Source organism: Vipera berus (genome assembly GCF_964194415.1).
Source record: "Vipera berus genome assembly, chromosome: 1".
NCBI classification, from domain to species: domain Eukaryota; kingdom Metazoa; phylum Chordata; class Lepidosauria; order Squamata; family Viperidae; genus Vipera; species Vipera berus.
Genome location: NC_138202.1, coordinates 243,404,458 through 243,431,131, shown reverse-complemented (window position 1 = coordinate 243,431,131; position 26,674 = coordinate 243,404,458). Strand labels below are relative to the sequence as shown.

Here is a 26,674-nt window from a genome sequence, read left to right as displayed (position 1 = left end):
ACATAATGAATAGATCAAACTTGGCAACTAATAAAATATTACAAAAGATATTGATCTTCTGTATAGAGATTGGTGAGAGAACCTTGTTCTGTTTCAAGGTTGCAGGCACACACATGAAATTTCTAAGAAAATGAAGTATTTACTGAAATTTTGGCAGTTAACAGCAGACAGGACCATAATTCAAATATCTAGCAGAAAACGCTAGCAAAGTGCTGATTACAGTCCAAGAAGCAAGACAGTAATCCTAATATATTCCAAGAATCAGAGAATGCCAAATCCAATAGTCCAAGAATCAAGAAGCAGGAACAAGTATCACAAACTGGAATGCTGAACAGTTGTTTCCAACAAATACTAAAAGCATAGCAGCTATTTAAATCTGTTTGCAGACATGTGCCTGCAATTACTCATGCCTTATATTTTGTCTAGTGAGGAGCCTCATTGAAGAACATTGCTCTGTTTAAGCATCTAGATCTGGGGTTTGTGCCTCCTCTCCCTGCTGTAGCTGAACAGGAGATAACCTGTGGGTGATCAGCCTCAAATCGGTCCTAGCTTAATAATTCTGGAGGCTGACAATCCTGAATCTCACAATCCACAGATTCAACTGGAGAAACATTGTCAAGGTCAGAGTCACATTCTGAATTGTGGCTCATCAGACTTAGAACAATTGTAGAAGAGAGAAATGAAAAAGAAAAAAAATACCTGGGTTTAGCTGGTTGTGGAACAAACATGTTCATTAGTAATACACATTTATTTATTTATTTAGATTTATTTATTTATTTAGATTTATATACCGCCCTTTCCCGAAGGACTCAGGGCGGTTTACAGGATATTTAAAAGAAAATCAATACAAAATCAATACATATTTGCAGCTATGGACTCTTGTGACTTTCTTAGATGTTTTGATGTGCTGATCTTGCAGCAGCTGATTTATAACCACTGATTGTGACAGGCAAGAAAACTTGCTAGTAAGTGGTTTAAGGAAATCATAGTATGATAATAAATGTTATCTAACGAATCCTTATGGTCCCAATACATACAAAGATAATCCTGATCCCTGAGGGAAGGGCATAAAATTGTAGCAATGTAAGTGCCCTTCTATGTGGGGCATGAAAGATATGATAAAGATAGTTGTGTAAACTGAAGAATATGTGAGCTTGTGGTAATGGAGATTGAAGGGTTTTTTTTAAAATCTATGTTTTTAGACATCCAGCTTGAATCAAGCTTTGCCAGAGTTTGATCAAGTCCAACAGAGTATTTGGTTGAGGGGAAGGAGAATAGCCCACAAATGAACTATTTTTCAAGGAGGAGGAATAACTAACTAGGAATGTCATGTCTGAGAGAACCAATACAAATTACTGTGGTAATTTTCCTGGCTCCACTAATAATAATGTTCTTCATATATAGCTGGCAAAGCTGGGAACTGGAACAATTGGGACATTGTAACTTGTAAACTACTTATCTTGGTTTGTTCTTTATCAGTTTTGTTTTTTCAGTGTCCCTGAATTCTACTGTTTAAAGATTTTTAAAAATATATGCAATGTTTTTTTCCTCCCCATTCTGGCATCTCCGTTTTAGTTATCTCTACCAGGACATGTAAAACTTAAGATTTGTCCAGCCATCTTAATTGCTGCCATAGGCCTTGGTTTTGTGGGCAGTGCCCTTTTGAATGTTTCATGACTAGGGCAATTAGAAACTCATTTTTTCCGCATTTATCTTTATCTCAAATTTACAAGTTGCTATGCTTCATTATGGTGTCATTTGGCATATATTAAATAAGGGTAGGCAAGCTGTGACCTGCCTTCATCTGTTTTTATGTTCCCATATTACATTTGCCAAAATTCAAGTAGCAAAATTGCCCATTTTTGTGGTGTGATTTTTGCACTTAGAAGCAGAAGGAAGTAATACGTAGCAGAAATAAAAGTTGATAACCTTTGTAGCTGTTTCCCTCTAAATCTGAAATGTTTTTTGTGTGGTCTGAAATATCAAAGAAATAATGGTTCTAATTATAAATGTCTAAATCTGTGGATAAAATGTGGTCATGTTTCTTCTTTGCTCAGTAGAAAAGAGTATCATGAAAAGGATTAGCTACTTTATGAAATAAGATGTTTAATGAGGCTTGAAGTCTGAGTAATAAATGCTGGTGCTTGAGAAATAGACATTTATACCCTGTAATTACAAATACAATATACAGTAAAACATGTTGATCTGACAGTTTTTTTCTTAAAGGCTCTGAAGAACTATTGAAATACTATAAGTATTTTTGAAACCAAGTTATAATTCAATTGTCTCTTCTTTATTTGGTGAAAGTGGTAGTACCGGTTCAAAAGAGAAGGGTGATGTTAGTGGAGGAAGAGTGCAGGGCAGCCAATTCAGAATTTTGTTGGCACTTCAGAAGAAGCATTGCCAGATCTGACTTATCCAAGGCATATGAATTAGATGGGCCAAGGTGGCAAAATGGATTAGGCCTGAAGTTAATTTTTAATTCAGATATTGAAAACCCATTGCACTATTTATAAAAATCTTAAATTAGTGCAACTGTGTCCAGTTGTCTGATTTTTTGCTAAAGCAAATCTTTATTCTGAAGCTATGGAAAAACTGATGGGGAAAAAAAGATCATTCATACATCTTAATGTTCCATTGCATATTATAATCTTTTAACAAACAAAACCATTAGAAGCAAAAACCATTAAGAAAATAAAAAAGATTCCCTATACCAAAGTTTGTAACATGTGAAATTATAGTTTATGAAATTATTGGTATCCATGGCAATAAACAGTATCATTGTTTAAATTGTGACTTTTTCACATCTGAATTCTTATCCCATCCTAAAATAGATTTCATAGGATGGAAGTTAGGACCTAAGGCTAGCTGAAAAACCTGTGAACAGCCACACAAAGCTTTCAGCAGTTGTTACCTAATTGTAATTTTAATTGTGACAGAAGAAGAAATTTATAGAATGCATGACTGGAGAACAAATTTTTTCCCTCAACTTTTTAACTGTAGCTATTTAATCCAACTGCTAGATTTCCAAATTCCAATATGATATTCCAGTTATGGAATTTTGTTTCCTCTCTAAGGAAATATTTCAGGGGTATAAAGCTTTAATATGCTTTATCATAGATGGAGATTTATGAGAAACGCATTCCAGAAGTCAGAGAGTTTTGTCATCAATGGAGGTAAGTGTCTGCCCACTAAATCAGTACTTCTGTAGGCCTACATTTGAAAATAATAACAACAATAATAATATTACAAGCCATTTTTGTTGGTCTCCTCATGCCAGACTTTTGGAACCCAGCTTCAGATTTATCCTGCATGTAACGCAAAAGAGAAAACTTTGTGAGAAAGTATTTTTTTCAAGCAAGATAGTTGTTTGTTGTTGACATGTGTGACTTTTAGGATATTTTGTAGGAAATACCAGGGAAGCTTGATGTTTTACAGAAAATGTTTGTGTAATATTTTTACATTTTACATTTACATTTTACATTTTTCACTGTGATTTCTGTTCATTATGGGCAGGTTTTTCTTATGCTTGCACAGGCATTCTTGGAACATTCTAGAATTGAACTCTTTTTTTTGAGGGGATAGAATAGAATAGAGCTGGAAGGGACCTTGGAGGTCCTAATCCAGCCTCCTGCTCGAGCAGGAGAACCTATACCATTTCAGACAAGTGACTCCAGTGATGGAGCGCCCACGATTTCTGGAGGCAAGCCTCACTGTCCTCACTGTTAGGAAATTTCTCCTTAATTTCAGGTTGCCTCTAGAGAGCACCCTCCATGTTTTCTCTCAACCATATTGCAATAATGTCCTTGGGAACGTATTCTTTTTTTTTTCTTCGTGAGTTAAAGTCTCCACTGAACATTTTTACTAAAGCTTCATACTACTCAAGCAAGGACATTAAGATGTATTATCTTGGCCTAGAACTCTTATTATGTCAACAGGCTCCTCGATCTCAGATAGTTCCATTATTAAGCTGTTCTTATGGTTAGGATATTTTTTCTAACCTTCAGTGAGAATCTGTTTTCCTGTATCTGAAGTCCTGTTCTGTAAGATGACGAGAACAAGGGTGAGCTTCTTTTCATTAATATCCTTTTGTTTACCTCCATTCAATCTTTTCAAGGTGAAACATTCAATTCTTTCAATCTGTATACAGGACTTAATTGCTGATCTTCCAATCATCTTATTTGCCCTTTTCTGAATCTTTACTTTGCTTGATGTAGCTGGGGTTTACAGAGAAGAACATTCTAGTAAAAAATTCTCAATTTATCCCTCTAGGAGAGGCAGAGTAGGGGACTTATCAAGAATATTGTTGATTCCTCTACTGTAAGTCTTCCCTTTTCCTTACCATGTGGCCAGAGCAGATCTATGTTTAAGGAGATGGAAAGAATATGAGAAGCCTTGCTCGGTATCCTTTCCCTACCTTATTAAATGTGCAGCCAGATACAAAACCTGCAATTTCAGAAATAGATATATAGATTTAAGAGTGTTGATGCAGCATACCAATCAGATACGTTAAAATGGCTGATCAATAACATGAACATACGTGAATTGCAAAGACTGCCCAAATATATTCATTTCTGCCTGTATGTACTGCAAGGGCACTTAAAATAAGCATCACTGCTACTTAATGTGTTAATGCTGATTGTCTTTTCAAGATGTAAAAAAGACTGTAGCCCAGGGGTGTCAAACTCAATTTCATTGAGGGCCGCATCAGCATTGCGGTTGCCCTCAGGGGGCCGGGTGGGTATGGCCAGGGTGGGCATGGCCTACTGGGTGGGCGTGGCTATAGTGCGTATGGCTTACTGGGTGGGCATGGCCAGCTCTACATCGTTCGCATCAAGGGTGCCTATGGGGGCCTGGGCAGGAGTGGGACAGATCTGAGGGTCTCTGGCAGAAGGAGGGTCTCTGGGCCAGGGCCAAGGCAGTGGGGGACGTTCCCTCACTGTTTCCAGGATGGCTTCACGGGCCACATGAAACCACTTCGTGGGCCGGATCTGGCCCCCGGGCCTTGTGTTTGACATGTCTGCTGTAGCCTGAGAGGTAGAGCCCTGGTTTGCATATAAAAGTCCCAGATTTAATTCTTTGCTTCTCTAGACAAAACTAGGAAAACACTCAAGTTTAAAATATTTAAGAGTTGTTAGTCAGAGTAACCAATACTAAACTAGATCAGGGGTAGGCAGCCTTGGCTCTTTTATGACTCATGGACTTCAACTCCCAGAATTCCTGAGCCAGGATGGCTGACTCAGGAATTCTGGGAGTTGAAGTCCATGAGTCATAAAAGAGCCAAGGTTGCCTACCCCTGAACTAGATGGATAAAAGACTTGACTTGATATAAGACAGTTTCTGTGTTCCTTCTGATGTATGGACTGGATGACATGCCAAGTAGATACCTAGATGGCTTGAAAATTACGCTCAAGTGCTTATCAGTGGTACTTATCATATTGGACAAAGGCTTCAAATGGCGTTGAAATGATCAGTCTTGTTTCTGTTGTCATCCATCAATAATTTGGATGAATAGGTGGAGGGGGATGCATATCAGATTGTCAGATGATACAAAATTGGGCTCGATAGCTAACCTTCCAGAAGACAGAAATAAAATTATCTGAGTAGGTTGGGAAAATGTGCTGAAATAGAATGAATTTTAATAAAAACAAGAGAGCAAAGTTCTTCACTTAGGAAACAAAGAAACAAACAAAATCTAATGCATGGGTGTAGGGTGGGGAGAAGATGAATGAAATCTGTGAAGTACAGGTAGTCCTTGAGTTACGAATGTAATGGAGCCTGCCCATTCCATTTGTAACTTGAGAATTTGTGGGAGTAAATCTCGTGCCTTGAACGAGATCACTCCCTGCTTTTGTCCACGCTAATCGAATGCGTGGGTGAATGTGCAGTTTGTTAATTGCACACGAGTTATTTCAGGGTGGGGAAGGCCAACCCACTAAGATACCTCATCCTTCTTCCTCCCTCCCTGCCGCAATGGACTCACCTTGCCAAAATCGTCTCTGCCGCTTTGAGGGAGAGGAGAGTCAATGGAAACTCCTGAGTGCCATAATATTGCATGAGTTCCGGCACCTATTCTCTTTTGCAGATCACGGTCCCCAGAAACTTTGATTTTGGAGCTGGAAGCTCTATCTGGCCGCAGATGGAGTGCTTTGAAAAAGAACAAAACGGAGTTCAGGCACTCATTCTCTGCAAAAGAGAATGGGGTCCTGAACTCACGCAATATTACAGCACTCAGACGTTTCCATTGACTCTTCTCTCCCTTAAAGCAGCAGAGGAGAAACTTCGGCAGAGAGGATTTTTGCAAGGTAAATAAGTCCGGTGTGGCAGGGAGGGGTGAGCAATTGTGTGGAGCGGGTGTGTGTGTGTGTGTGTTATAGGGCGAATGTTGCAGAGCCTCTGCAATCGTTTGTAAGGGCAAACAACTGGTGTGGTGCTGCAACATTCATAATTTTGGGAGTTGCTTGTAAACACTAGGGGGCGCTTATTGCATAACTTTGAACAAGCACTAAGTGAACGTTTGTAACTCAGAGATTACCTTTACAGCGCTATGTATTACTTGTTAAAAATGTAAAATCATTGTAGGGTCGGACTAAAGAACCTGTTAATTCCGTATACTAATTCTCACTGTTGTGAACCAGATGCTAAATATGAGAAATCCCAAAGCAAGATATGAACATGAGAACAGTCTCCTGTTTGTATTTCCCAGCAACTGGCATATTTTCTATGACATGAAAAAAAATATTAAGCAATAAATAAAAATATATAGAAATGACCAACAGTCAGTACTTTGATGTTGCAGTTAGGAAACTGCCACTAATTATCTTCTAACTGCTGGTCTGGAATAAATCTTTTCAGGTACTGGAGTCACTACAGAAATGCATCTGTTCACAATAGAGATGAAGGCATCTGATAACTTAGTTATTATGTCAATTCAAATGGGTTTGCATGGATTGTGATCAGTTTAAGAACTCATTACATGGACAAAAGCGCTCAGGTGCCCATGCGTCTCCCCCATCCTCATATTACATATTAATTAATTGCAAGCAGTTGTTTCCTGGACATGAGTGTCAGTGTGGGAAAACTGTGCTTTTGGCAGAAACTGTGGCACGAAAGATACTTATTTAATAACTGAAATGTCAACATGAGCTCTGATCTGTCTTATTAGTCAGATATCTTTGGCCGTTTTGTATTGTTTCCTTAAAATCAAATGGGCTGTTAGATTAGCTAGTCTTCAAATTGTATTCTGGAAAAACCTGATGTTCCTTGGAAGATTTTTACAGGGCCTGCAAAAGAGATAAAAAAAATTTATACTGAGAGATGGCAAGCTCTCCCAAATTGAACTATCTGCCTCTAAGTATAAATGTTTTCTCCCCTGCAGTAAATAAAGTCTTCTTTTTTTAGTTGAAAACTTATATGTACTTGATAAACTGAGTAGATTTATTTTATTTTTACGATTATGCATTTTAGTGGAGCAAACAAGCAATGCAATGTTACAGTAATGCTATTCAGGTGACCAGTTTTAATTATTTGCTGCCATGTGGTCTGTAAAACCTTCCATCATTCATTTAAGCAGGACACGGGACTGTGGAAGTGCATGTGGCAAAATATTACACAGCATGTGAATTAGGGAAGATGGTATATATTCTCTAGACTACTGCATTCTGTTCTATGGGAGATTTGTGTCTGCTCCTCATTTCTGTGTCTTCCTGAAATTGTTCAGCATTGGTTTCCAAATATTAATAACTTGTTTTCTTTGCAATGGAAAACTAATCCTTAAAAGTAGGGCTGTTTGAAATGTTCAGACAACAGAAATACAATGGTATGCTTGAAAATTATTGTGTAATCAAGTACATTTAAATTACACTTCTTTAAGTCCTGATTTTGAATATTTATGGCTGTCAGTAAACAAGATGAAACTAAACAGCCCTTGAAAGCTGAAACTTGGTTAAGACATAAAAGAAAAAAAGGTACCTTTGCCACCTAAATGATTTCTGAGAGTTACCATTTATTATAGTTCAAGGAAGAACTTCACAAGTTTTAGCATGATTGAGGATAGAGATAAAGCAGTGCCAATTTTACCTCATCAAGGCTTCCATTTTTCTTTTTGAAATGCTTAATCCAGTTATTTTTTGAAAGAAACAATGCCTCTTCATCCTACAACAAATAAGAAAAGGCTTGTGAAGGAGGGGGATAAATAATATGTGAGAAGGTAAAAGGTGGCTGTTTTTTTTAATCTTGCTGTTACTGGAGAACAACAATAAAAATGCAGAAGATGCAGTTTCTGTTTGTTCTTCACTGAGCTCATAATGAAACATTTTCTATGTGGTTTTGTTTTGTTTTTTCTGTACTGTAACTAACTGTAAATAATGTCTCCCTCCCTCCCTCTGTTATTGTTTTCTAACCATATTACAATAATGATTAAATAACTGATGCCATTAATATATGTGTTTGACTAGCTGCTAAATGTAACGATGTGTTGAATTTTAATATTTGATTCCTGGTGTACTAGACCATGCTTGGTCCTTTAATGTATATCCATATTACCAGTGCATGAGATACCTCCCTATATTGCATGCATTAAGTTATTTATCGTCTTTTAGTTAGTGTGTTATATGGCATTGTTATGATCAGTTAAAAACAGGTTGGAATCGGGGCCTGTGGCATGGAATCTATTGAATTCAACTTAGAGGGTATCAAGTATTTTTCTCGACATGCTAAGAACATGGATGTTCATTAAAAATGTATGAAAAATCTGTAGCTATTTTAGGCCTCCTTGCAGGAAAATGGTTACTAATCAGTGTGATCTAGCTAAGCCAAATATAGCTTCAATAAGTGTCTAGATAGAAGATTTTCATGTACTAGCATATTTCAGAATATATAACTACAGCTGTCATAACATTAACTCTTACAACTATTCAGTGATTAGAATTCCATCTAATAAGTCAACTCTTGGAGTCTCTGGTTGAAACTACTCCTTGTAAGGTTTTACTCAGTGTTAGCTGATCTGAAGTTTAGCCTGAAGAGATTGTGGTTTGAGAGAGAAGCCAGTTAGGTAGCCTGCCTTACAAAAAGGTTGTTGATTACCTAGGGAAATAATAATGCATGCAAATAAAATGTTTGCCCTCAATCTATACCTTAGAAATTCTACTAGACAGTAATGCGCTTGCCATAATAGGAATAATCAAATATGGTATAATGGAACATACAAGGGCATCATTTATTTCTTTTGAGACAGTCTGCTCCACTGGTTTAAAAGTTTATACAAGAAATCTAATTAAAAATCATATCTGCACCTGGCTGGAGTGACAATGCTAAGCAAGAAGCTGGGCAACATATCACTGTAAACTTGAGGGCAGAGCAGAAATAATAGACCAGATTTTTCTGACATCTGTTTGATACATTTATGAAATCAGCTATGATCAAGGAATATAGACAATTTCATTTGCCCTCTGAAATATTATTCTATCTAAGGAGAATTTGCCCGTGGCTGGAAGAATGATAAACAGTAGATTTAAGAGAAATGAAATGCAGAAGATGCAGACAATACAGAATTGTGGGGCAATAGGTACAAGAAATCAAATATCTATGTTATTACAGTTTAGGCATTTATATACACACATACTTAATTTAATGATCACTCTTAACAGGTATAAGATTGCTTTATGAAAGATAATTCTATCTCCAGGGCAGTTAATCATGTTGATTTTTACCAGGTAAACCTGAATTCTACTATTGCGAGAAAGTCTATTCTTTTTTTACTATCTTTATCTATTTAATAGTGCAGAAAAAAAGGAAATTGGATACAATGAAAACCATATGATTCAAGCATCAGCTTAAACAGCTTTTATGCACAGTTGATTCAATGGTGTAAAAACATCGATTTCAGTGACTTTCAGTATGTCTAACTGGACATAACAATATGTTGACCAATATTATAATGATTATTTATTTACCTTCCCAAAACCATGTGGAATTTCTTCCAGATAATATTAAATAATAATAATAATAATAATAATAATAATAATAATAATAATAATAATAATAATAATAATAATAATAATAATAATAATAATAATAATAATAATAATATGATGATGATGATGATGATGATGATGTTGGAAGGGACCTTGAAGGTCATCTAGTCCAACCCCCTGCTCAAGCAGGAAACCCTATACCATTTCAGACAAATGGCTGTCCAGTCTCTTTTTAAAAACTTCCAGTGTTGGAGCATTCACCACTTCTGGAGGCAGGTGGTTCCACTGGTTAATTGTTCTGTCAGGAAGTTTCTCCTTAGTTCTAGGTTGCTTCTCTCCTTGATTAGTTTCTATCCATTGCTTCTTGTCATTAGGTTTCTTCTCTTTAATTTGCTACTTTGGAATGTCTGCCACATAGTCTTAAATATACTACTAGCATTCTTATTCATGAATTATCAATCAATCTGACACCTAAAAAATCAAAGTCTGATTACTGTCTGGAATTGAAAAAGGTGGGGAATTTTCTTACTTCACTATGTCCAACCCAGATGAGTTCCCCAATAAATACCCTCAGAAGATTAAAATGAATAATATGAATAATGTATATTGCATTATACATATGGAAACAAGATTTTTAATAAACCCTTAATATCCTGCCTTTATTATTTTTATAAATAACTCAAGCTGGTTATCTAATACTCTTTTCTTCTACTATTTCCCCCACAATAACAACCATGTGAGGTGATTTGCAGTGAGAGTGACTGGCCCAGCCAGCTTTTCATGCTTAAAGTGGAACTAGAAGTCATAGTCTCCTGGTTGCTAGCCAATGCCTTAATCACTAAACTACTGAACCTTAATAAACATCTTTCAGGTACTAATTGTAATGCTTTCTGTGTTATACATCTTAAGAAAGGATGATACAAGTATGACTTTATAACTATTTTCCCTCAAAGATTTAACAGGTTATTAAATAATGGCTTTTAAGCAAACAAATAAACTTTCTTTAATTTTTCCTCTTCATTTTTAAGAAATACAAGCCTGGACGATGTGATGACATTTTGAAATGGAAGCCACCCAGTCTAAATTCAGTGGATTTTCGTCTAAAATTAGCAAGAGTTGTTGGAGAAGGGTATGTATGCTTTGCATGAAGAACTTATTACCAGAAATGAGCTGCTAGTAGAAAGAAAAAAGGCAAAATTGATTAGCGTAAGAAGAGATTTATCAGGCAAGGTAATCATTCTGGGTTCAGGAGCCCAGACCTAACACATGAACAGTAGATGAAGACAATTGCTTGAGAAGGAAGCTCAAGAGAAATAAAAAGCCTGGGCAGAAAGTGACTCTGGGGAAGAAATTCACATGGTATCTTAATTTTCCCTTTTTTCATATATGCACAATTGTTTAAAACATCCTGTTGCTTAGTAGGAAGCAGATGGATCAAATACTATGAAGCCCATAAAAACTCCAATGTAAAGAGATGGAAAGTATTTAACTCAATTCCAGATACTGAGGTAAAGTAACCAAGTAAATTTTCACCAGGTGCCCAGATTATGATCTTGGGGCGATGTTGTGACAGCCAGAAATTGGAGGGCTGGTTGTGAGTCCACCTTGTTCAGCATCATTGTAACTTTGAATGGTGGCTGAATGAGTGGTCATAACTTGAATATTACCTGCGTTCTCAAACTTTTTAAAAACACCTAAAATGCAGTATTGATAAATCATAATGCAACAAACTCCCTTGCAGTGCTTGAATATAAATCTGTGAACAGTTATTTGTTCTTGTTTTCTTCTTTTAGTTTCGGATGTTTTTCTGTTGGGCTGTAGATCTGTTGAAGTAGTCCACCAAGATGTTGCTTAGAAAGTATAGCATTCAGTCACTAAATTGCATCTAGTATCAGTTTGATTCCCCTACCACTTTTCAAATAAGCTCTGGAAAATCCCATTGTATGAACAGAAGTATATAATTTTTATTACATATATTTTCCTTTGATCACGGCCAATCTTGCTATTGAAAAATTGAAGGTTGAATCATTTTGATGTCAAGGTAACAATCACCTTTGTAGAGGGCGACGGACCGTGCTTCAGAGAATGCATGATATGCTTGCAGGAAGGCAAGAAAAACACGACGCATAATCTTACTAAATACCTTTTACTTACAAAAATATAAAAACTAAATATATATTATACAGAGCTAGCTGGGCTACATCCTAACGTAATAGTCAGTAACAGCAAAGAGAAAAAAAACAATACAGATAACAACTCAGAACTTTCTCTAGACATGCGCACTAAACAGACTGAAACCATAACATAGCTAGTCATATGGGATTCACTATGGTTACCAGATAAGTTATCACAACAGGTGCAGAGAACAGGGGAAATGTACAGTTAGAAATGAACTTTCTGACGAACATAAAAAAAACGTGCAGTGACACTACTGTTGTTGGGTTTTAGCTAGCATCATTGTGCTCTAAAGGCAGCTTTATGAATTTGGAATCAATCAAACTGATGCAAATGACTGTAGCTCAGACTTTCACATTTAGAGTAGTGGTTTCAAAAATTTTGAAACTGATATCTCATCAAAGAGAGATATGCTTGAAAAGTAGTGCAGATCATTGCCACCTTAGATATAAATTCTTATATTTTTTTTAAATCCCATTTTTATTTTAATCCCATTTACCGTATATACTTGAGTATAAGCCGAATTTTTCAGCCCACTTTTTGGGCCGAAAAATCCACTTCGGCTTATACTCCAGTGAACAACAAAAAAAGAACTTACCGAGGACTTGCGCGCGGCCGAGCTACTTTGCCTGACGCTGGGGTCGTGTCTCGGCCGGGGCCTTGCAGGATCCGGCCCGGGCGCCTCTGCTCGCCCTCAGCAGCACCTGGCCCGGAATCACATGCGAAACAAGCCCGGCAGAGGAGCCGGAGCGGCGAGCAGAGGCGCCTGGCCCAGATCCTGCAAGGCCCGGCCGAGACGCGCCCCCAGCAGCGGAGCTGCTCCGGCTCCTCTGCCGGGCTTGTTTTGCATGTGAGCTACTTTGCCTGACGCTGCTGGGGTCGCGTCTCGGCCGGGGCCTTGCAGGATCCGGCCCGGGCGCCTCTGCTCGCCCTCAGCAGCACCTGGCCCGGAATCACATGCGAAACAAGCCCGGCAGAGGAGCCGGAGCGGCGAGCAGAGACGCCCGGCCCAGATCCTGCAAGGCCCGGCCGAGACGCGCCCCCAGCAGCGGAGCTGCTCCGTCTCCTCTGCCGGGCTTGTTTTGCATGTGAGTTACTTTGCCTGACGCTGCTGGGGTCGCGTCTCGGCCGAGGCCTTGCAGGATCCGGCCCGGGCGCCTCTGCTCGCCCTCAGCAGCACCTGGCCCGGAATCACATGCGAAACAAGCCCGGCAGAGGAGCCGGAGCGGCGAGCAGAGGCGCCCGGCCCAGATCCTGCAAGGCCTGGCCGAGACGCGCCCCTAGCAGCGGAGCTGCTCCGGCTCCTCTGCCGGGCTTGTTTTGCATGTGAGCTACTTTGCCTGACGCTGCTGGGGTCGCGTCTCGGCCGGGGCCTTGCAGGATCCGGCCCGGGTGCCTCTGCTCGCCCTCAGCAGCACCTGGCCCGGAATCACATGCGAAACAAGCCCGGCAGAGGAGCCGGAGCGGCGAGCAGAGACGCCCGGCCCAGATCCTGCAAGGCCCGGCCGAGACGCGCCCCCAGCAGCGGAGCTGCTCCGTCTCCTCTGCCGGGCTTGTTTTGCATGTGAGTTACTTTGCCTGACGCTGCTGGGGTCGCGTCTCGGCCGAGGCCTTGCAGGATCTGGCCTGGGCGCCTCTGCTCGCCCTCAGCAGCACCTGGCCCGGAATCACATGCGAAACAAGCCCGGCAGAGGAGCCGGAGCGGCGAGCAAAGACGCCCACCCGGATCCTGCAAGGCCCCGGCCGAGACGCGCCCCCAGCAACGGAGCCGCTCCGGCTCCTCTGCCGGGCTTGTTTTGCATATGAGCTACTTTGCCTGACGCTGAGAAGACCCGCTTGGGCACTCGGGTTGGTGTCAGTCTCCGCAGGCCCTTCTCGTTTCCAGGAACGTCAAGCGCGCTTGGCTCCCCACCCCCAGGGCAGGGCAGGGCAGAGACTTGCTCGCCCTTCTGACGGCCCTGAAGAGAAACGAAGGGCTTGCAAACTCCCCGCGAGAAGCTGGGCGAAGTGCGCGGCTGGGCGAGTGTGTGCCTGCGCGCATATTTACGAAAGAAACGCTCCGAGAGTTCTTCTTTCTCCGCCCCCTTGGGGGGAACTCTAGCTCGGGCTCGCTCGCGCGCAATTCTCTCTCTCTCTCTCCCTCCGCCGTGGCGATGGTGGGGCGCCAAGGTAACCTGAGAACGCAGCAGGGAAGAGCCATATTTAACTACCCTGTTCCCTGCTTTCCGTGTGGCAGACCCGTATGTGCCAGCTCTCGGGTCTCTGGGGACTGGCGGCTGATTAGGCTGGGCCTTCGGCCGTCCGCAGCTGAGGCGGCGGTGGCGGCGGCGGAATCTGATGCCGAGGCAGCGGGAAAGAGTTTCCCAAAAGCCTCGAGGGCTCCCGAGGAAGGCATTGGGGAGGAGGAGCTTTGCACCTTGGAGACACGATGGAGCCGCTGTGACGGTTACTCCAGAGAGAGTTGCACGAAGCCAAGGCGTCTCTCTTCCTCCTCCTCACCGTTTCCTTTGCTTTTCTTCGTGCTTTTTATTCCTCTGCGGAACTCTGCTGCTGGATTTTTCAGCGACTGCTGTAGCCGCGCTTCTCTTCTCGGCTCTGGGTGTGTAAATTGAGAGGCAATCTGGATATAAATTCTAACTAGCACCCGAAGTTGAAGTCATTAGAGATGCGTCAGGCAAAGTAGCTCACATGCAAAGAAGCCCGGCAGAGGAGCTTGCAGGATCCCTATTTTCGGAGCCGAGAAGAGAAGCGCGGCTACAGCAGTCGCTGAAAAATCCAGCAGCAGAGTTCCGCAGAGGAATAAAAAGCACGAAGAAAAGCAAAGGAAACGGTGAGGAGGAGGAAGAGAGACGCCTTGGCTTCGTGCAACTCTCTCTGGAGTAACCGTCACAGCGGCTCCATCGTGTCTCCAAGGTGCAAAGCTCCTCCTCCCCAATGCCTTCCTCGGGAGCCCTCGGGGCTTTTGAGAAACTCTTTCCCGCTGCCTCGGCATCAGATTCTGCCGCCGCCACCGTCGCCTCAGCTGCGGATGGCCGAAGGCCCAGCCTAATCAGCCACCAGTCCCCAGAGACCCGAGAGCTGGCACATACGGGTCTGCCACACGGAAAGCAGGGAACAGGGTAGTTAAATATGGCTCTTCCCTGCCGCGTTCTCAGGTTACCTTGGTGCCCCACCATCGCCACGGCGGAGAGAGAGAGAGAGAGAGAGAATTGCGCGCGAGCGAGCCTGAGCTAGAGTTCCCCCCAAGGGGGCGGAGAAAGAAGAACTCTCGGAGCGTTTCTTTCGTAAATATGCGCGCAGACACACACTCGCCCAGCCGCGCACTTCGCCCAGCTTCTCACGGGGAGTTTGCAAGCCCTTCGTTTCTCTTCAGGGCCGTCAGAAGGGCGAGCAAGTCTCTGCCCTGCCCTGCCCTGCCCTGCCCTGCCCTGCCCTGCCCTGCCCTGCCCTGCCCTGCCGTGGGGGTGGGGAGCCAAGCGCGCTTGACGTTCCTGGAAACGAGAAGGGCCTGCGGAGACTGACACCAACCCGAGTGCCCAAGCGGGTCTTCTCAGCGTCAGGCAAAGTAGCTCACATGCAAAACAAGCCCGGCAGAGGAGCCGGAGCGGCTCCGTTGCTGGGGGCGCGTCTCGGCCGGGGCCTTGCAGGATCCGGGCGGGCGTCTTTGCTCGCCGCTCCGGTCCTCTGCCGGGCTTGTTTCGCATGTGATTCCGGGCCAGGTGCTGCTGAGGGCGAGCAGAGGCGCCCGGGCCGGATCCTGCAAGGCCCCGGCCGAGACGCGACCCCAGCAGCGTCAGGCAAAGTAGCTCACATGCAAAACAAGCCCGGCAGAGGAGCCGGAGCAGCTCCGCTGCTGGGGGCGCGTCTCGGCCGGGCCTTGCAGGATCTGGGCCGGGCGCCTCTGCTCGCCGCTCCGGCTCCTCTGCCAGGCTTGTTTCGCGTGCGAGCTACTTTGCCGGCCGCTGCTGAGGGAAGATCTCTGGAGAGGAGCATAAGGTGAGCTGCTGCATTTCCCAGCCTCGGCTTATACTCGAGTCAATAACTTTTTCCATTTTTGGGGGGTAAAATTAGGGGTCTCGGCTTATATTCGAGTCGGCTTATACTCAAGTATATACGGTATATCCCGCCCTTCTCCGAAGACTCAGGGCGGCTTACAATTTAAGCACAAACCAATGTGCTTAGCAATAGCCTTCATTCTATGTATATGCCTGCTTATTAGGGCTTTCCCCCCCCAAGCGGCATTATTACAAAGTCAGCTTATTGCCCCCAACAGTCTGGGTCCTCATTTTACCTACCTCGGAAGGATGGAAGGCTGAGTCAACCTTGAGCCTGGTGGGATGCGAACCTGCACTAATTGCAGGCAGCTGGTGTTACTTAAGGAGGCATTAGCCCACTGCTCCACCAAGGCTATTGTCTTATAGGTGTATTTTTTTTCCTTAGAGCTTCAAATGGGACAGTTTGCATTGGCCAACTAACAAAAAATTGTAGGTTTTAGCAGTTTTCTGTCATCTATGCTTTAACAATACTATTCAGATTCTTCCTGCTTGTTATGAAAAGTATGAAAGGCTATTGGAAGGTATTAAGTATGTTTAATAGTTGTACTATTCCTGTGTTATAAATGACACATTGTTGAGGAACCATTGTTACATTATAGAATCATCTTTATATATGATATATAAAGAGAGAAGCAGCATTTATGCTAAGGAGATTGTAGCTTAAAGGTAAGCATAAAGAACACATCAGAGGAAGCGGAGTGAATCTACTGAAGACAAAAGGAGCCCCCATGGAACAATGTCTTTCTGACGTTGCAAAAGTTTTTTGGAAGAGGAGGTTGAGACTTTGCAGAACTCTTCATTCGGAATACGTTTTTTGTATAATGGTTTTAAAATGGAACCATGTCAGAATGTACTGGAAAAAGGTACAGAGAAATCTGTACCTTTTGATAACAGGAATGTCAAAGGATGGGAAAATGTCAGGAATTTTCTAGACAGACAGGCACACACATATATGTACACACTGTACTCTAAATTACAATTACGTAATAATATGTTACACTGCTTTTCAACTAAATAAATGGTGCTTATTCTCTCTGACCCCTCCCACCCTGCCTCCTCCTTTTGTTTAATAAATTGTACAAACATTTTCATACAGACATTTCTTTACAGAGCATTTTAGTAACTTAACTGTCTTATTTCTTTCTCTTTGATTCATGTGTTTCTTAGCACACCTTGGTGTGCTTACTCTGTTACACAGCCAAATTATTTTCACTTGCTTTAAGAAGAGAATGGGAAAAGGGAAGACAATTCTTTTCTGAATTTCTTGGAATTCCAGGACCTTTGTCAAAGTCCTGATCTGTCCTTGCAAACACTGCTGTCCTTTTCTCCAGCCAGATTGCCCTGCCAATTGCTTTTTCTGATCCTTTTGCTCTTGCTGGTCCTCAACTGCAGATTCCTCCTCTGACTCACACAGCACAAACACAACCTCCTCCATTACCTAACAGTTCTGTCAATTTTATGTATTTCCCCCCAAAGGCAGACATCCCTTCTGTCAGTTGTATTAATTAGGCAGGAAGCTTCTAGTGTCTGTGTGACACTTTGCATGGATCTGGCAAATAGGCAAAGACATAACCTTGAGACTAATTTACAACTCTGACCCAAGCAGGACATCTCATCCTGCCACAAGACAATCTGCTCTTCTGTTAACTGAACATTATTACATTATACATTATGCTTGATACTGCTTTGCAGTTGGTAGTACTGTATTGCCAATTAATGAAAGAAACCCAATAGAGGCCTGGAATTTATTTTTATTCTTCTTTGGCTGAAGAATATCCATTATAGAATATATAGATCAAATTACATTCCAAGACAATTATTTCTGTTACCAGGTATTTACTTCAATCACAAATCTTACAAATAATGTTGGATTCCCAAAATTTTAGAAAACAGATTGCCCCAACTCATTAAAAACGTACAAAAACTTCATTAGTGGCTTAGTCTTGAAAGTAGGTCAACTAAATAAGAAAAATAATAACTAGTCAGAAAAAGATTCTGCTTCTTAATTTATGAAAATGTCACTTTTAAAATTAGAGCTACAGTATATTAAAAGATAAAATATGCTACCTATGGCAGTTACTCATCCATGGAAAAGCAGTCAATACAATAAATACTTGATTTAATAGATTAATAGGGGATATGGGGCTTGGTAGACTGTTAAATCTGAACCATAGATTATATAGAGTTCATTAATGCACTTACAAATTTTGATAACTATTTTTATTCATACATCATTATGTCAAGTTCCAGTTCAGGACTTCATTCTGCTTCTGATGTTCTGCTCATTAACAACACCAGTACGGACCTTAATGCAGAATTATATGATATGTTATTCCTTACGTGCAATTAATGACCCTTGTATACCTGGTTCTAATGAATTACTATTATACTGTTATATGGGATATCCATATAATTGTTATCATACTACCTTACATTTCTCTTGTTCTTCTATCTGCCTTCCCCCTCCTTTTAAAAAAGAAAAAGAAAAAAAAGGCACAAATTGCTATAGTGCTGGATTTCCCCCCCTTTGTTTTAAAAATGAAACTTTGATGCGTATTACGATTTACCAGAAGATGAAACTATCACAGCTGAGTAATCGTTGCAGTGGGAAATATACCGTTTCATGACAATGATAAATATTGGCTGTTATCAACAGATTTGAACTGACGTAGTTTGATCAGAACTTTACAATATTTCATTATAAAGCTTACTAGTATTACAAAATTGTATTACCACAAATAAATCAGCAAGAGAATTTCACTAGAAAAGCTATTGGACACCATTAGCTTGATTAAATTGAATTTAAAAATCTTATCTATACACGGTTGTTTTCAAGATAGGACCGTGAATCTCTGTGCCATTTGGGACACTTCCCCATTCTATTGAATCTTTGAGATCAATAAATAAATGACTAAGTTGAATATTAAACAAAGAGCATCTTTACCTCCTCTTCCTTTTTTCTAACAAAGAAATGGGTTATTGTTCATTGCTTTTGTCTTCCTTAATCTATGCATTCTCTGTTTTGTTTTTCACATTACCTCCCATTGTTCTCCATTGTCTAGAGTGTTTCTTCAATTAGAAGTTTCTATTCTGTTATCCCCCCTATTACTTTGCTTTGGAATAGTTTTTGACATTATATGTAATTATGTATTGTAGTTCCTCCATAATAACTCTTTCCTCTCAGCTGTAACATATAAATAAAACCCAGATTCTATATTGATTGCTGTGATTTTGCATTTATCCCAAAGTTATTGTTACCTGTGATATTAAGAATTATGTTCCTGACTAAAAAGAGATGGCTTTGATTTGTTTTTAAAATATACTTCCTCTATTAGACAGACAGACACAGACACAGACAGACACACACACACACATAATATGAAGAAATTTATTTTATATAGAAATGGACAAATATACTTTTACATACTTTAAACTGTGAAAAAGCTATGATTCATTATATTTATTGAGTTGGAATGCATTACAATAGTGAATACCTTAGAATAAATGATTTATAATTCTTCTGTTTGCTGATCGAATGCATAAAGAAGGAGCAAAGTAAAATTCATATTGCTATCTCAGTTACTAAATTGGAAGTAAAACTTATAATACAAAAATGTTTCCAGTCTTTCAGTGCAAGTTATATTTTTATGATGAGACCTGAAGATACAAGATAATTGCTGTACTACATTTTTAAACAAGAATTCTTTTAAGTTATATAGGTAAAAGGTAAAGGTTCCCCCGCACATGCGTGCTAGTCGTTTCCAACTCATCTCCGTTTCAAAGCCGAAGAGCCAGTGCTTGTCCGAGGACGTCTCCGTGGTCATGTGGTCGGCATGACTAGACGCCAAAGGCGCACGGAACGCTGTTACCTTCCCACCGTAGTGGTCCCTATTTTTCTACTTGCATTTTCACGTGCTTTCGAACTGCTAGGTTGGCAGAAGCTGGGACAAGTAACAGGTGCTCACTCTGTTATGCGGCACTCGGGATTCGACCCGCCAAACTGCCGACCTTCTGATCGACAAGCTCAGCATCCTAACCCACTGAGCCACCACGTCCCTTTTTTAAGTTATATAAATGTCCTTAAATAAGATTAGATCAGTATGAGGCCAATTGAATAATCATTTATCAGGCACAAGCTTTTTGTTTCCATACATACATTTTAAGAAGCTCAAATACTTCATAGAATAGTGGAAGAAAGCATCATGATAAATTTTGCTAATATCATCTCTATTTTGTCAAATATTTGTTAATTGTAGATGTCCTAATTTTAAACTTTACACAAAAAGGCAAAAATCAATTTTACATCCCCATTAACCAAGAATTAAAAGTAACCCATTTAACATGAGGAAGGGAGGACATTTGTAAAAATTCTTATGGAAAATAGGGTAGATTTGATTTAAAATGTTAGGGAAGATTCAAATTTAATACTTTAAATCATGATTTTAGTTACTGTTGTGGAAGATCCTATAACCATTTCTAGTTAAATGTGCATTTGTTTGATGAGCCCTTTGACAGTGAGATGTAAATTTCATTTCTAGAAGGTACATTTAGCATATAGAGTAATATTGATTATTTTTAGATTAATTGCCATTAAAATTGAATTATATTTTAGTACTCATGTTCCTTTCAGGGCTTTATAGCTGGAGCAGTAGTTCTCATAATGATGCTTCATTTAGGCAAACAGATTTTACATTTTCTTGCACTATTTGCATTTTGCATGCTTGCTTCTCTTGTTCTCAAGTACAAGTGGTTGGATTTCATCAAAATATTCCCAGATGGGATCTGTTTTACACAGGATTGTTTTATGCACTTCAAGACCAGAAATATATTTTTCAAACCCTCATTTGACAAAATGTCTCTACTTTAGTTTTGTAGTTTTAGAGAGTGTTTTACTATAGTCTGTCCACTTATGTCGCATCTCCATATTAGCAGTAGCAAGTAGAAGAGAGTATAATTTACTCATCTTTGGGGTGGGTTCATTTCATTAGTGAAACACATATTTCAAAACTTTGATTTAAATACATTTTTTGTCTTTTTGCTTTAAATTGTTTGTTTTATATGTCCTGTTGGGACCTATTTTTAGTTTCTTTAGAAAACTAGTCAAGGTCTGTTTAAATATAAGTCTATTTAAAAATAAATATCTTTTTTGTTTTTGTGAAAAGCATTTGTGAAGTGATATAGAATGCTTTTTATGTTTTTTGTATGCTGTTTTTTCAGTGTGGTTAAAGATGATGTCATAAACTTGTTTATGATCTATTGGCCAAAAAAGGCAAAGTAAAAGTTGGAAAAAGTAATAATAAATTGAAAATCTTCCATATGTTGCATTGCTTTTTAGCAAGTTTTAATAATGTTGAGTTTTGACTGTCTTATCCAATAATCAAAAATAATAAATCTACAGTTTAATTTTCACAGGCAAATAGAGATAAGTTAAAATAATAGAGACTATAGACTGATGCATAGACGATGAGTAAAACCCATAATTTATTTTTGAGTAAAAGTGCAGAGGGTTAGATTGAAAGCTAGATTCTCCCTACAACAGTTAATTCTTTTTTATGCCTTGACTTCTTTAATTTACAGCATCTGATAGCTAAGGTGGATTTAGAGGATAGGCATACTACATTTGATAGATGTTAACTAGATTGATGTTAAATTATATTTGGACTTCTAATCTGCAAATCTTAAAGCAATATATTATACTTTAATGATGTGCTCCAGCTATCATTCTTTTGACTATACAGATAGCCCTTGACTTGCAACCATTTGTTCAGCGACCATTCAGAGTTATGATGACACTAAACAAATGGCAGTATTGATTGGTCTTCAAAGTTTTGGCCATCCCAGCAACCCTGTGGGCACTTGGAAAATGACTTGCACTTACTGGTTGCAGTGCCCCTTGATAACATGATTGCCATTTTCAAATGTCTCTGCTGGCTTCCACTGAAAGTCAGTTTGGAAGCTGGCAGGGAATATCAAAAGTCACTAGGGTAAGTCTCCCCCACTCATGTAGCCTTCCCCAGCCCTTCTGCATTTGTGCTGCATCAGCCGTTTTCACCTTCTCCCCAAGCCTTGCCGTGCCTCCCTCACATCCTCTAGCTTTGCTGACCCACCCTTGCACCTCATGCCATCCCCCACCTGGCAACTTACTTACTTACTTACCTGCCTGCTAGCCTGCTTACAAGCCATCTGAGACTTTCAACTTCCCTACTGACTTGGTGGTTGCCTTGGAAATTGCCTAGCTTAACATGGGACTCAGTTAACATTTAATGACAGAAATTCTGATCCCAGTTACCATCATAAATTGAGGACTACCTGTAGCTATTGTTACTGTTCATATGACCAATATTAAATGTTGTTTCAATGTTTACATACTATGTAGCATCAGCAGACATTTGGTCATGTGCCTAATTCACAGTAAAGTCTGTTGATTAATGGAAGTCCTTTAGGCAAGCTAACTTGTATAGTTTCTCATCTTTGCAAATATCGTAAAATCATTTAAATTAACTTTTGAGCTAATAGATGATTAAGATTTGGATCATCATAATATATATATTGTGTGTGTGTGTGTGTGTGTGTGTGGTGAATGTGACATATTTAATGCTTGTCTTTGCTAAAATTTGTAAAAATTTGGTCAACTTTGTATAATGTTTACTACAAGAATAATGTGTCTGCTTTGATGAAATTGAATGGAACATCTCCACTGGCATTTGTTATTGAGCTTCTTGTTTTCTAATCTATCCTGTTTTTCATTCCCTTATGTAAGAGTAATGTTCCAAAATAACAAATGAACACTGGATAAAATGGACTGGAGCCCAGGGATACAGAAATAACATCCTGTAGCTAATTAGATTAACAACATGCTATCATTTTATATGAGCTGCTGGTTGTATATCAACACTGCAGTTCTTTAAGGTAGCAGTTTAACTTGTTCAAAAGATAAGGATGGAAGTAGATTTTCCACTTATACGCACAAAGGACAGCATTACAGATTAAAAAGCTACATTTATTATTTCAATTTTACATCCAGTATCAGATAGTTTTTCTTTCCTCATTTTGATATCTTCCTGCTCAGAAGGTAAGAGATCAGGATAAAAAAAGCAACTACAATATTAATCAGATCAAGTCTTCAGATAACTGAAGTATTGCTTAAAGGGAACAAGAGAAAATATGCCACTATTTAATAATAATGATTGTTTAATAGTGCAGTGCTTCTAGAAATACACTGCTGTCATCCTTCATAGACAGATTACAGCAATCTGAAAAACAATTGCTTTAGTCTTTCAAACTTTTGACAGAATTAAAACAAATTATCTGATTTGTGAATTAAAATCAGTATAAGAATTAAAAACTGCCAGACTAAGAAACATGAAAATATACTGTGGGGGAACTGTGAATTATTCTCATACTTCCTGTACATATTTTGTTGAGGACAAAAGTTTCTTACATGGGGATGGAATGGAAGGGGGAATTGAGACTTCACCAAAATGGAGAAGATTCTAACAATGGCTGTTAGATGAAATAATAATCTCCCTAAGGAATGAGAGAAGATCAATTCTTTGAATAATTTATAAAGAGGATGGACAAAGTATTCAACACACTACAATGAAACTGTCAGGTGACAGTAAAGGCATGTAGTGCTATTTATTAAGTGTTCTTTTAAAATTTTTTTTCCAAGGTTAAAATACATAATTAAGAAAATTACAATACAAAAAGAGAGAGCTGTCTTTTTACATTTTTATTACTCTTAATAATACTTATATATGAGAAAGAATATGACCCTTTAACTCTAACTTAAGTATTAGCCAGCTTACACAAGAGTTCTGTGAAAATATATTTACTCCTTTATGGATTTTCTGAATGTTTGCATATCTTTCCCTTCAATATTATCAGTGAAAGGTAATCTGAGTCCTAATTGTACATTAAGAAAATATGATATGAAAGCAAAGAACACTAGAGTTGGTGCTTGTTCCATTTATATCATAAGCAAAGCTATCCAAAATATAATGTTCTAGTGTGAAAAAGTAGATTCCATCCAGTAGACTCAGTTATCACTACAGCCAGTTTATATTTCAGACAATGAGAACTGATTTGGGACAGCTTAGTCCTATATACAAATATTTGCTTCTCATCAAAGCGATGTCCTTCCTACATTGAAGTTAAGGGGATGATGTATTTTGCTTTCAGCCTTGATAGATCAAAAGGATGGCTATCTGAATATTAATTATAATTCATGTAGATTTTCTCCCTGTTGATAGTGATAGCACTTAGATTTACATATCGCTCCATCACTTTACAGCACACTCCGAGTGGTTTACAAATGTCAGCATATTGCCCCCAACAATCTGGGTCCTCATTTTACCAATCTCAGAAGAAGGGAAGGTCGAGTCAACCTTCAGGAACGAACTCCTGGCAGTGGGCAGAGTTAACTTGCAATACAGCATATTAACCACTGCACCATCACAGCTTCATTAATGTATATGCCTTCATTTAAATAAGCAGCAACTTTCCTAGGAAGTTGTGATAATGATTTCATATTTATCATCCTATAATGTTAGCACCTTGCACTGCTGATGCGCATCCCCAGAATCCTTAACTAAAAGAAAACCATAATTATAACTGAAAGATAACCCTTACATTTTATTTTTCCAATTACATTTTAGCATTGTGTTTTGCATTGATAAGTAAAAAAAGTTTTGTAAATGTTCCTTAACAAAATTATGTCAGTAAATACGGCTCATGAAGTTGCAATAGATCTTGAAATTTTGAAAATTACACTCTGGACTGCCAATTTGCTACTTTTCCATATTTACATTTTGATTCATTTCAGCTAATCTTGAATTTATGACTTTTGGTGCTCAATTTCTTTCTGGATTGCATGGGAGAAATTATTTGAGAAAACCTACTTTAGTACCTGCTTAAAACAATATTTAAAACAACCAGAACAAGAGAAATCTAATTAAAATGATAATTTCTATAATCTAAAGAAACCTATCGAATAGCAGTAGCAACAACTGTCGTGGACTATTTTGTTTTTGTTTTCTTATACTAAATAAATGCTATTGCTCTTTTCATGGATGGCCTTTTTTGCATATGATAATCTGATAAAAATGAATTTTAGTCATTTCTTCTAAAACTTAGATATTCTAACTAGTAACAGGAATAGGATGGGGATACCATTTTAGCCACAACAAGGATATAGATAGATTAAACCAGGGTGGGCAATTAATTTTTCCAAGGAGCCATATGAGAAAACTGGGACTGTTGTGGAAGGCCAAACCAATAGGGCTGTAAAGGTGCATAGGCATGCACACACAGACACCATTGAAAAAAAATAGCAGTTGCCTTCCTTCAAAATAAAAGCAATCTACATAGGCCAGCCATGGAAGCTAAAGGGCTCGATGTCACCTGGGGGCCGTCAAATGCCCAGGTCTGGATTAAACTCAACTATCATTTTTATTTTCTATGGATGCTTAAAGTCTGAATAAAAGTTTGAGATCTGAAGATATGGATAAATTTTATAGTTTATATAAAATGTATTTATTGTTACCTGTTTCAGTAGCTGCCTTTCTTTGGAGGATTGGGATTTTTATGGGATAATATGGGATTCCTATGATAGCTTCCATATAGGTGTATTTCTAAGTAGGCCTCCAAGTAAAGTCTTTACAAAAGAACTTTGGCCTTTGGCCCTGCCTTTTCTTAAATTTGAATCAGTGTTGGATCTCTGCATGACCATTTCCACACATCTTTTAGAAAGAACCATGCATTGACCATTATTAGTAACCGTAATATAACTTGAAAGTCAAATCTCTCATCTTTCAGTAAGGGAGAAATTATTGTAATACTAGAATTCCAGCTAAGAAGTGACTTGTAAATTTAAATTTTTTTACTCTTGTGAGAATAATATATTCATTCCAAACATGTAACTTTTTTTTGGTAAAGCACCAATTTTTGTAGAAATAATGGAGGGAATTTTGTCCATTCCTAATCAGCTCAAGTTTTGATAAGCCTAATAATTACTTTTCTGGAGATTGCCTTCTGACAAAAAATATGAAGCATAGACTTCAGTATATTACTAGATTTCATACTACTACTTAAGTTTTAGGTATATTAACGAATATACAGGTAGTCCTTGAGTTACGACTGCAATTGAGCCCTAAGTGAAATATTTGTTAAGTGAATTTGCCCCATTGTATGACCTTTTCTTGCCACATTTGTTAAGTGAATCATTGCAGTTGTTAAGTTAGTAACATGGTTGTTAAGTGAATCTGGATTCGCCATTGACTTTGCTTGTCAGAAGGTTGCAAAAAGGGATCACATGACCCCAGGACATTGCAACAGTTATAAATACAAGAGAGTTCCCAAAAATCTGAATTTTGATCGCATGACCATGGGGATACTTGCAACGTCATGTAAAAAAACGGCCATAAGTCACTTTTTTCAGTGTTGTAACCTTGAATGGTCACTAAATGAACT

The 26,674-nt window shown here is 39.2% G+C and overlaps 1 protein-coding gene across 4 annotated transcripts in view; it reads left to right on the top strand.

Moving 5' to 3' along the window:
- RNGTT (RNA guanylyltransferase and 5'-phosphatase) overlaps positions 1–26,674 on the top strand; it is a 122,629-nt gene that overhangs the window by 84,033 nt on the left and 11,922 nt on the right. For all 4 annotated transcript variants that reach the window (XM_081344852.1, XM_081344851.1, XM_081344853.1 and 1 more), the window contains one exon: positions 11,003–11,103. In XM_081344852.1, coding sequence (XP_081200978.1) covers positions 11,003–11,103 — 101 coding nt within the window. The remainder of the gene's footprint in view (positions 1–11,002; positions 11,104–26,674) is intronic.